At 41.6% G+C, this 12,568-nt stretch overlaps 1 protein-coding gene across 5 annotated transcripts in view; it reads left to right on the top strand.

Annotated features, from left to right (window-relative positions):
* The window catches only part of LOC135219819 (uncharacterized protein DDB_G0271670-like), a 217,081-nt gene that overhangs the window by 116,589 nt on the left and 87,924 nt on the right, over positions 1-12,568 (top strand). For all 5 annotated transcript variants that reach the window (XM_064256910.1, XM_064256907.1, XM_064256909.1 and 2 more), the window contains one exon: positions 1,161-1,193. In XM_064256910.1, the coding sequence (XP_064112980.1) occupies positions 1,161-1,193 (33 nt within the window). The remainder of the gene's footprint in view (positions 1-1,160; positions 1,194-12,568) is intronic.

The following is a 12,568-nucleotide window of genomic DNA, read 5'->3' as shown; positions in this document are numbered from 1 at the left end:
ACAGAGATGCTTACTGGGTGAAGGTTTGGGAGCAACTTGTGAGTATCCAATCAGGAGCGTTGTATGAGACGAGGCTGGATACCAGATGCATGGGTGCTGTGAATTAATTATACCTCTTGCATGGAAATATGGAATGGGGTCATAGCATCCCCATGAGTGATGCCAGTGGTGGCACATTTATAATTTTCTTTCTCATTCCAGACGCATTCTCAAACGGGCAGTACTCATCCTTGCTAATATGAAAGATTGGTGCTTGTATCCTCATAGGAACATGGCAGATTTGTTAAGATAATTTATATAAACTGGAGCCTTTCATATTAAAAATAACCCATCATGTCAACCATGCTTTACTTTCTTGGTTTTTACCACAACTATTTTTTGGCCGCAAGTATATACAGTTGGTTGTATCAATTGGTGAGACTAGGGATCGTCTCTCCACCTGAGCACCCTCTTTGTTATTCAGCACACAAATGGTCCAGTGCATGTGCCGAAGCACACTCCATATTGGGCAGGCTTTGGTTTGTATACCAGTGGAAAATTAAAGTTGAAAATCTGGCATTTTACATGTTCTATGTGAAAAATAGCTCTTGGTGAACAATGATAAGGATAAAATTCAAGGATTACTTTGTTCTTTATTCCTTCTTGCCTTATGAATTATGCTTTTGCCATAGCAAAATTAGCCTAGTTTTTCTCTTTCCCATTATGACTTAATGAGTAAGAATTGCATTCCTCTTTCCTCATAATATTTGATGGAGTAAAGAGAGTTTGTCTAACCTAGCTTTCTGTTAGACTAGAGATCATTGAACACAGGTCTAAAGCTACTTAGGTTCAAGTGTATATCCTTATTGTTTATTGATGGACAGCTATGGCTGAAAGAAAACAGCTGTTGGTGGGAACATTTTTTTAGTCTATTTATGAGAAAGTGTAGCACTGTATTGATTATAAAATTATTTATAATTATAACTATACAGCATTGTTGTACATTAACACGAATTTCATTAGCATAAATACCATGATTAAATTATCAACGCTTCTTAGCATTTTAATATATATATATATATATATATATATATATATATATATATATATATATATATATATATATATAACTGATTTTATACCATGGTAAAAAGAAAGTTTTTATTCAATTTTTCTTTCAGTTAAAGTGAAAGTGGATCAAACTAGCCTTCAAGGTAAGTGCTATGATGTTTTGTTGCCATTGATGATACATTTTGTTATGTTTTGATATGCAAAATATAAGATGATTAAGAGGCTTGATAGAAGTACGTATACTATATCTATTGTACATTATTCACCTCATTGTTCACCATTTAATCAGAATACTTGTAATACCTGCTTTTAATCTTGAAGTTAATACAAAGTTTACTTATGGTTGCATAGTCCTTTTCAATTATGTACATACTAGTTTTATTAAAGTTTATTTTTATTATTTTTATAATATTAAGAAAAGTATATTATACTGTATTAAATGTTTGTAATATGGGCAAACTATTTCCTTAGAAAGCCATTTTGCTTTGGTTTGAATTGGCCAACTTCATATATTTGTAGAAAATAAGAGCCTATTACTTTCAAGTAGTAGAGATCATCTGGAGGGTTATGATAACTACATCCATTGTATGTTTAAAACTTTTGTCACCTTTTTTGCCTATCTTTTATTGTTTATTGCCAAGTGCCTCAATGTTACCTCCTAAAAGAAATTTGGAAGCAGGGTGTGTTGTCCTCTGTGTTTTAGCATGTTTTGTGTAGCATAATATTTTTAGAATGAATGAACAAAATTTAAAAGTATCTATGGCGTTTATTCTTTGGGCAAATCTTGACATGATAAACTTTTATCAGCATTCTGCTCAAAATTTGACATTTTATAACTTTGGGAACCATCTCAACCTTTAGTTTCATGGCTTTTCTTATCAGCTGATCATCTCTCAGTAACCTGAAAATTATATCTGGCACTAGTTTTATCAGATTTTGTTTACCCACTCATAAGATGTTTTTCTGATGCAAATTTATGGGAAGTTGCTTTAAAGGGGGCATTTGAAAATTAGAAGATTATTGAAAAGAAAGTACATATATTAACATCATGTTGAATATCACATTACCAAATTATACAGTATCAGATTGTTGCATACAGTGGACAATGTCTGCTGCCGAGCATGAAAGTAAAAGTGTTTGAAACTTATTTGACCTAGCCTGAGATTGCCACCAATGTACAATTTATTTCTGTGTGAGTGACCTAAGCTGGAATTGCATGCTAATTTGTCTGTGTATGTGATGGTGATAAAAGTCATAAAATAAATTTCTGGGCTCAGCCGTGTCGCTCCCGTGAAATGTGTCTGCTTTAGCACTATTTCTAGTAAAATATTGCTATAATACCAGATCAAAATCCCTTTGTTAAGGTTACACAGTCATGCATGTGAATGGTTTATGTTGTAAACAGGCTTTGTTTGCTCTTTGCATCACCTAATCTTGGTACATTTGAAAAAATTAACCTTTTGCATTAATTGCACATATAGGTAACATTATTCCTTTGAACAGACAAAGGTTTTACTTTTTGTAAAACCAGTAAAAGACATTTGGTAAGCCAGCCATAAGCTTAATTGCGTCAACTTTCTGTCTCTGTAAAACAATGGAAAGAAGTGATAAGTATGTGATTAATGTGGTATACAGTGGACCCTGCTTATTCACAATTCAGCAGTCACGGATTCAGTTATTCATGGCTTTTTATGTGGCTCATTTTTTCAATAAATTGTGGAAAATTCGGTAATTCACAAGCATTTTCGTCAAAATCAGTTCCCAGATTACTGTATTTTCATGTTATTTTTGTGACTAAATACTACATTTTTTATCATAAAAAATGTATTTAGTCACAAAAATAGCATAAAAATAGGCAGTTTTAAGCATTTTGATAGGAACGTTTGGTGTTCCAGCTATTAGAATATGCAGTTATAAGTATTATTAGAGGGGGTTTCAATATATCATGGATTTTTGGTATTCACGGGTGGTTGTGGTACCTAACTCCCATGAATATGGGGAGTCCACTGTACTGGTTATATGGAGGGTAACTACTGTTTTACCTTTTTTCAGGAATTTGTATTGCACCACTGTTTTTTTATGCACAAAGAGGATCAGTTTAGGAAGCCTTCTCTTCTAAATGGCACCATGGGTTAATTTTTGACTAGAAAAGCATTAGGCACTACTTGGAGACATGGCAAAAATCTTGAAGTTGTTTTATCGTCAATTATTAATGTTAATAACGACCTTAAGGTCGTTTTGTTTGTTGAATAGTTTTGCCTTCTCTTTGGCTGCATCAAGAATGATGGTAGTAGAGCTGTATGTTTAGCTTAGTGTAAATACGTAGAGGGGTTATATGGGAAGAGCATGGCTTTAAATCTTTGATGGTAAAAACATTAGTGGTACATTTCTCTTACCTAAGGGGTATCCATACAGACCAAGATATACTTATTCATGAAAAAAGAATCCTATGTATGTCTAAAACTGAAGTACATACAAAAGATTGGAAAGAGACTTGGAGTGTTTGTTGAAGCCAAAGGGGCAATGGATGAAGAATCAGTGTGGATGTTGAAGCAATTGGAAAAAGTTTGTAGCTGTTGAAGGGAACTTTTGCCTTGTATATGTGAAGTAAGAAGAATTGAAAGAGCAAGAAGTTTGGTAAGTGTGTGGTAAATAAAGTTTAGAATAGGTGAAAGGATGGCTCAGAATGTTTTGAGGTAGTTTAGGTACATGAAGAGAATGGGTGACAATAGGGTTGTGAAAGTTTCTGATTCAGAATTGTTAAGAGTGTGAAGCACAGGAAAACCTAGAAATCACTGGTTAGAAGGCATGGAAGGGGTCCTGGAAAGGTAGATTTCCTGGAGCATGACAGTTGGCTATAGGAATCATATGAACTTTTCCCAAAGTCATTCTATATGTAATTCAAACTAAGCACTATAATGAACTGGTTTGCTTATATTGTTTGTTTTATTGCTTGATAAATATGTGTGCACAGGGTACAATGAGTAAATTCGCAGGTTATGCTAATGTAGAAAGATTGGAACATTGCCCATATCTGAATTTCCAGCCTTTTGTCAGTCCTTAGGCAAAGAGAGAAAAGAGAGATGACTACAGATGCTCTTTTACTTACGGCTGTTTGTGTCTTTGTGAATTCAGTACATACAGCACTATGTACGGTATATTTTTTTATCCTAAAACACAATGCTAGTAGTACTGTATTTTATAAAGTACTTTATTGATATAAATGATACATAACCTGATTAAATTGTGATGAAAATAGTATAGAGTTCTTTATTAATTTGAATGATATATAAAACTTAAATAAATTGGATGATAACAGTACAATTCGTAGAGCACTTTACTAATACAAATAATACATAAAACATGAATAAGTAAATTGTGATAATAATACAGTATACTAGTACATTATTCATATGTGGAAGAAACTTTTGGTCTTAACAATAGAATATTTCCAAGCGCAGCTGGTAAACCGGTTAGGACAATTGGAGATTGTAAGCAAGGAATCTGTGAGATCTGGCAATGCCTGCACATACGAGGTGAGATCTGGTCGAAGACCGCGTCTCACCCCATGATACCCAGTCTTTTCCTAACCGCCTTGGAGAGTAGATGTTTATGCTTTGCTCTCCTCCCAAGCTGGTTGTGTTTTGCCCATGTTCTTTCTTTCCAGTGTGATTGAGTGTTTGTGTTTTCAATTATGGCTTCCTCTGAAACTACTTGTCCTTGCCAGTGTATGTGTCCAGGCGTCTGAGGATTTCCTTGCTTAAGGTTTTTAGCGTCTGTGGTAACGGACCCGACAACACCTGCAGTAGGTGCAGAGCTAACTTTTGTACTAAAACGAATCATTGTCCAGACTGTTTTGCCTGGCCTAAGGCTTAGTGGAAACTGTTTCACAGGAAGAGGGAGCATCAGAGAGTTCTACTCTTCCTTCTTAGGAAGGCTTTGCTTCTCCTATGTGTAACGAGTCGTCGGCTCCTTCTCCTTTGTTTGTAACTAATTCTGTTGTTCCTATGTCTCCTTCCTTTTCTTCCATTGATTCATCAATGGAAGTATTGGGAGTGCCACAGGCTGAGGTTTTGTGTAATGTTACCTCTTCTTCTTAAGGCTCCGATGCTTGTCCCGAAGGTGGGGAGGCTTCCTCATCATGATCTTCCCTTTCAGATTCGCAGTCTTCCAAAATAGCAGTGGTTTGGGTATCGCTTGGGCTTCGGGGCACTTTCTCCTGGGAAGGCTTGCTGACACATTTCATGGAGTCCTGCTCCCCCCCTCCCCAAGGTCCCGCTGTCATCCCGCCTCCCCCTGCCTCTTCTATGCTGGGTCGCCTGGGCAGCCATCTTGTGAGTCAGCTCCGCTAGTGAGACCATCGACTAGTTCTGGTCATATGGAGAGCTTGATGTCACTCCCAGCATCCTCTCTGTCCATGACATCAACAGTAGCAGCTGCTCACCCTCCCATCGCTGTGACGTCATCAGGTGGTCTTCAAGTGGCTGGACTCTGTTTTGGATGAGAAGTTATTGGCGTTCGCTGTGAAGGAGACTGTGCAAAAGCAGAAGGCCTCGCCTCCTCCCCCTGCTGTAAAGAGATCTTGTGGAGAAGAAGTCTCTTCTTCTTCGTCTTCATCTATGTCTCACATCATCAATTCGTCGTAATCTCATCAGACATTGGAGAGTTAAGGACTTTGCGATTTCTCCTTCTCTGAGCAGAGGGAGTGGTTGGCCTTCTAATCCTTGCATCTGTGTTTCTCCTCTCGTCTGTGACTATCCTGCCAAGAGAAGCTCTTCTCCTGCCCCTACATCTCAGACTAACGTTCAAGATTCTGGCAAGAGTTCCTGCAGGAAGGAGTCTTCCTCGTTGTCTCGACTTAAAGTTGCCTCTGTTCAGGATAGTATCTGACAATGTCGTCTATTCATGCTTGCATACCTATGCTATGGAGGAGTAATGATAGTAGTTTATATTTGACGTCTCCAAATGTTGCGTGAGAGAGAGGGAAAGAGTGAGAGAGAGAGAGAGAGTTATTGGTGAGAGAATAAATGGGAGTGGTTAAATGGCGGTCAGAAGCATGTGTCTGTTGTGGCACTCTGTAGTATATCAGTGGGAGTCTGTTACGAGTGTCGGAAGAAGTAAGGCGTTTTTGGAAGGCATAAAGTTGGTTTTGGCAGCAGTCTTGTCCGTTGATGTGTTATTTGATAGATTTTGGGGTTGCAAAGTTGTTGTGCGTGTGTCTGTCTGGTTGTGGTGAAGTTGAAGAGGTTGGTAGTGCGTTTTGGTGTCTGTGAGTGGTGGTTGTGGCAGTGTTGGTGTTGGCAGGTTGTTGTGCTGGGGTAAGTTTTGTGGTTGTCGTGTTCTTTTGGGCTGTTGGTGTTCGTCTGCAGTGATTTGTTAGGTTGTTGAGTTGTTGTGGGGTTGTGGGTTTCGTTTGGTTGGTTTGTGTTTGGTTATCGGTGGTTGTTGTGTGTCGGCTAGCCTATAGCTTATATCCAGCAGACAGCACTGCCTAGCGCGGAGTATCTGGAGTTGGGTAAGTACTTGTTTGTGTGTGTGTTTTTTTTTTCTTTTCTGTATGTAGGTATGGGTCAATTGTCCTGCTGTATTCTGTAGTGTAAAGAGGAAAGTGTGATTGAGGGTGGGTTTGTTAGCCAGATAGATTAAGTTTATGGGGGGGGGGTGGAGTATTTGCCACTTGCTTAAATTTAAGCTTGTTATCCCACCACATTATTTTTTGGCGCCTGAACAGGGACTGTTGGTGTGGCAGCTGCAAGACGATTGGGGTAGTGAGTTGTGTGATTGGTGAAGGAAAGTGAGGATGGAAGGGTTGAAGGAGATGGAGAGGCTGAAGGAGGAGTGAGGCTGGCGAGGGACGCTAAGGAAAGATTGGAAGTGGAGAATGAGAGGTTAAAGGTAGTGTGTGAGGAGCTGAAGAGCGAGTTAGAGGAAATGAGAGGAATGCTAAGGAGTGCTAAAGTGGAAATGAAAGAAGAAGTAAAAGGAGCGGAAGAGAGAATGGTTGAGAAAATGGACGAAAAATTCTTAGTGATGATGAATGCAATGCAGGAGAGGGAGCAGTAGGAGGTCGGTCTACTGGGTCTTGTGATGGGCCAGTAGTGGTAAAGAAAGGGGAAGAGCGTGTGGATGAGACTACGAGTGACGAAGGTGATTTGGTTGTGATAAGTAAGGGAAAGAAGGGGAAGACACAGGATAAGGACATACCTAAGGACAAGAATAAGAAGGGGGCTGAGGAAAAGAAGAAGTCTAAGGGGAAGAAGGCTAGTAAGTGTGACGGACAGGATGAGACTAGGACTGAATACGTTGGGGAAAGGGCTGAGAGTAATATAGATAGTGGTGAGTGGAAACAGGTTGGTAGAAAGAAGGGTAAGAAGAGCGTAATCAGGAGCATGGATGTTAGTATGGAAGTTGATTCGTTGTATTCGGACGAGGTTAAGAGGGATCAGAATGGAAATAGCGAAAGTGAAAGTGAGAGTGAGAGTGAGCAGGAAGTACGAAAGGCTGTGTATATGAGAGAGGTGCCTAGAGTGCACAATATGAGGAATATGGTAGTAGGGACATAGGGGACTTTTTTAAGGAATATGAGAGGTATTGTGAGGCAAAGTATGGGGATAACAAGAGAGTTAGGTAGCTTTTTGACAGGATTTTTGTTGCGTATGTATGGGGTAATGATGAGTGTGGGGAATGTGCTGTATGAGAGTGTGAAAGCCAGGATTGTGGAACAGGCGAAGAGGATAAAGAGTAGTGTTAGATATAGGAGAAAACATGGTTTTGATGAGGTAAGAATGAATGTTGGTGAGTCGTTGTCGATGTATGTGTGCAGGTTGGAAACATTAGCCAGGAAATAGTTTGGGGACGAAGGGATAAATGAGTGTAGAGTTAGTGAGGAAGTTGTTAGCGACTGTGGCTGAGAGTGTGTATGAGTTTGTAAATCTAAAACGTAATGAAAAAATGCTATGGACGAATGAAAGGTGGACGTAGAACAACATTTTGGAAATAGTAGAGGATTATGAGTTAGATAGGTGTATGAAAGAGAGTAGAAGTCTTAGTGTTAGGACTGAAGTAGCTGAGGTTATACCAGAGTTTTAAGAGCTATAGGGAGGCAGTTTTAGAAGGGACAAGGGGAATGGCAGAGCGAGTGGTTGATAGGAGCGTTAGAGCAAGTAACATAAGTATGATTTGCCCTAAGAGAGATTGGAGTGCAAGTGTTGGAAGAGTGGGGTCAGTTAGTCGTGAACGAGAGCAGCAGTGTTACAGATGTGGAAAGCTAGGACACAAGAAGAATGAATGTCGGTGGGTGTTGGGAGCCTGCTTCGGGTGTGGGCAAACGGGGCATTTAGTGAGCGAGTGTAAAAAAGATAGGGATATTAAATGTTACAGGTGTGGGCAAGTAGGGCATATAGCAAGTGGATTTCGAGGTGCACGTGTGACTGAGGTCTGCGGTAATTGCAGGAAGAATGGGCATTACGCTAGCATGTGTAAAGAACAGCGGGCAAAATGTGTTGAATGTGGAATGGAAGGTCACGTGGCGAGTGTGTGTAGGCGAAGGAGGATGAGTCAGGTTAGGAATTTGGGAAACTAATTGTTAAGGGGATTCAGTTGGGTGGGTTCTCTAGTATGTGACAGTATGTTCTGGAGAATGCAATGAGTGAGTGGTTGAGGGTGAATAAATGTGGGCCGAGCATCAGTGAGCAAATGTGTTTGGGAGATCGGCAGTTAGTGTTGGTTGAGTATGGAAGAAAGCGGAAGAAGGTAAGGAAAGGGAATGAAAGGGAGAAACGTGAACTGCATGATAGAGGGGTTAGTGATAGGGTGCAAACGGTTGATAAAGCATGTGCTACGAATGACTTTGAGGGAATGAATGGTGCTTGTAGTGTATGTGGGTGTGAGTTGACAGGGACAAATGAGACTTCAGTGAGAAGGAAACTGAGTAGTGAGGAGGTAGTTGATAGGATGGATAAGTCTTTGTGGGAGATTGACAGAAGTATGGATGAACTGAGTGGTTTGGTAGCCAAAATAGGGGAGATGTTGGAACCAGAATGTATGATGGTCCTCAAACAATATCCAGGGGGCCAGCATCTGAGCATCTTTGGGTGTTGCGAAAGGCAATTTAGTGTGGATGTTGCGAGTGTAAGGAAACTTTGTCAAATATAATGGGGAGGTAATATGGAGGAGTAATGATAGTAATTTATATTTGACAACATCTCCAAAGGTTGCGTGAGAGAGAGAGAGAGAAAGAGAGAGATTGGTGGAAGAATAAATGGGAGTGGTTAAATGGTGGTCAGAAGCGTGTGTCTGTTGTGGTGCTCTGTAGAATATCAGTGGGAGTCTGTTATGCGTGTCGGAAGAAGTAAGGCGTTCGTGGAAGGCATAAAGTTGGTTTTGGCAGCAGTCTTGTCCTTTGATGTGTTATTTGATAGGTTTTGGGGTTGTAAAGTTGTTGTGCGTGTGTCTGTCTGGTTGTGGTGAAGTTGAAGAGGTTGGTAGTGCGTTTTGGTGTCTGTGAGTGGTGGTTGTGGCAGTGTTGGTGTTGGCAGGTTGTTGTGCTGGGGTAAGTTTTGTGGTTGTCGTGTTCTTTTGGGCTGTTGGTGTTCGTCTGCATTGATTTGTAGGGTTGTTGAGTTGTTGTGGGGTTGTGGGTCTCGTTTGGTTGGTTTGTGTTTGGTTATCGGCAGTGGTTGTGTGTCAGCTAGCCTATAGCTTATATCCAGCAGACAGCACTGCCTAGCACAGAGTATCTGGAGTTGGGTAAGTACATGTTTGTGTGTTTTTTTTTTTCTTGTTCTGTATGTCGGTATGGTTCAATTGTCCTGCTGTATTCTGTAGTGTAAAGAGGAAAGTGTGATTGAGGGTGGGTTTGTTCGCCAGATAGATTAAGTTTATGTGGGGGGGCTGATTTGCCGCTTGCTTTTAAGCTTGTTATCTCACCACAACACTTGCACGCATTCGTGACTGTAGGAGTGTTGAGCCTTTGTCGTCTGCACACGATCAAAGCTCTGGCCTACGTGTACATGCAGATGTGGTTGATATTACTCCCACAGCCTCTTCCTCAGCTCCTGAGTGTCATCGTAAGGATGATAAGGCTCCAATCAAAAAGTCTAAGGTTGCAGAAGTGGAGGTGCTACAGGATAAAGAAGTAATCCAAGGACATGTTACTCATTCTCCTGGGAGGATGCTTGTCCCTGAGGTTCGTTCTTCTCCAAATAACTTGCTTCATTCTCTTTTGGTGTCTCGTGACAGGGCACGATCAATGTCTCATGGATGTATTGTCACCCATGTATTATCAGAATATCATGTATGCTGTCCCTCATGCAAACGCGTACACGTTTCGCCTGACATACATGTATGTAATCGCTTCGCCGATGGTGTTCTGGTTCGTTACACAAATCTGGAATGAGTTTGAGTAGGGATTGGTCCTTGTTGTCTGTTGGTGGACAACCAACCTTTGATAGCTGGTTCTTTGAGTGTGAGGGATGTCTCTTCGGCCCTGGAAGTTAGATCCTCTAGAGAATCGTCCATCAAACCAATTTCTTCTCGTCGTCGGTTGCCTATACCGGAACAGGAGGAGGGAGAAAGTCAGGAGTTTATGTCTTCCTTTTCGGAAGTTGTTGAACTCATTCGTGGGTTCAACAACCTGGAATGTAGGATTCAGACTCAGTCGTCTATTACACCTACATGTTTGGAGGCCTTACTGGGATCCAGCCATGACCCAAGATCTTCTTTTGAACTTCCTCTGTCAGGCCATGCTCAGTCCGTCTTACAGCATGTGAATGTGTTGGTGTCAGATCAGGATGGCTGTCTTTGTTCGAGGGGGTCATCTAAGTTTCTTCCTCCTCCTCTCACATAACATAGGACATTTTATTCAATGAATTCAGTCCATCTGATGCCTTGTCACCTTAACCTGGACATTATTTGTCTCACACCTGGTTTAACCTTAGAGCAGGTTAGATCTGGAAGCCCTTCTCTGTTGTCTCAGGAAACTCTGGCTATGGAAACTACGGTGGCTTCCATTTTTCAGGCAGTCTCCCGGTTAGACTTGTGGTGAATAGCGATAGCCAGGATCTTGTCTGATAGGTCAGCGGAGGGGTTAGTGAGTGCGTCTTCCCTTGCTAGACTATTGTAGTCTGGGGGTAAGGCATTCTCCTATTTGTCCCACCTCAGTGCTAACCTTTGGGCTAATCTTCTAGCTAGGAGAGATGCAGCATTGTCCAAGATGGCTGCTTCAGTGGCCTGTGTGTCCTTGTCGGCACTATGAAATGGGGATCTCTTGGAGTCTCATTTACTCTCCCCTAGGATAGAGTTGAAGAATGCGATCGATAGACAAAGAACTGATACCAAGGATAGATTGGTTCACCAAGCTGTGTCAAAGTCGGAGGCACGTTTGCATTGTCCCCCTCTTTCTCCTCCTCAGTGACAGGTAAGCAGATCCTCTTCAGTCAAACCCCCTAGGGGATCTGCTTCAGCTAGGATCCCTCGGGCCTCATCTGAGGCTAAGGCTGGTAAACAGCATCCCTTTCAGTCCCGTTCCTTCAAGTCAGGCAGAGGAGCTAGAGGAAGAGGCAGTGGCGGCCGTCAATAGTATGGGCACCTCTCCCTCTCTGTTGCCACAGGTAGGGGGTTGCCTGGCGGGCCAGTGGGCCAAGTGGTGAGACTATGGGGCAAAGTGGGTAGTAGATGTTCTATGGGTGGGATATCTGATACCGTTTGACTTCTCTCCCCCTCTTTCGGACAGTCCATTGCTCGGTCAGACGTACCCTTACAATTCACCATGGTTCTTAGCTCTTCGGAAGGAAGTGATGAAGATGCTGGACAAAGGAGCAATAGAGGAAGTAATTCGTCCTTCCCCAGGGTTTTACAGTCACATTTTCCTCATACCAAAGGCGACTAGAGGCCATTCATCGACCTTTCCACCTTGAATCATTTTGTCAGGAAGACGAGGTTCAAGATGGAGATGCCACAGACGGTGTTGGCAGCAATAAGGGACAACGATTTCATGCTGTCAATAGACCTGAAGGATGCTTACTTCCTGATTCCTATTTATCCTTCTTCCAGGAAGTTTCTTCGCTTCAAGGTCATTTGCTTCGGGTTAATCATGTCCCCTCAGGTGTTCACCAGGGTCTTCTCACTAATCTCAACATGGGCTCATGCTCAAGGGATTTGCCTGCTGAGATACCTTGATGACTGGCTGGTCTTAGCAAGCTCCAGGAAGAAACTATTGCAAGACAGGAATCGTCTTCTTTGGTTTTGTTCAGAACTGGGTATTGTGGTGAACCTAGAGAACTTGAATCTGGAGCCCAACCAGAGGGTGCTTTACCTAGGTATGGTAATAGATAAAGCAGCATCGAGAGTGTTTCCTTTGGACCAGAGGTTAGAGAAGTTTTCGATATGGAGGAGTAATGATGGTAGTTTATATTTGACAATATCTCCGAGGGTTGCGTGGGAGAGAGAGAGAGAGAGAGAGAGAGAGGAGAGAGAGAGAGAGAGAGAGAGAGAGAGTTGGTGGAGGATTAAATGGTAG

This window comes from Macrobrachium nipponense, chromosome 1 (assembly GCF_015104395.2).
Source record: "Macrobrachium nipponense isolate FS-2020 chromosome 1, ASM1510439v2, whole genome shotgun sequence".
NCBI lineage: Eukaryota > Metazoa > Arthropoda > Malacostraca > Decapoda > Palaemonidae > Macrobrachium > Macrobrachium nipponense.
This window is presented reverse-complemented; position numbering and strand designations above follow the sequence as displayed.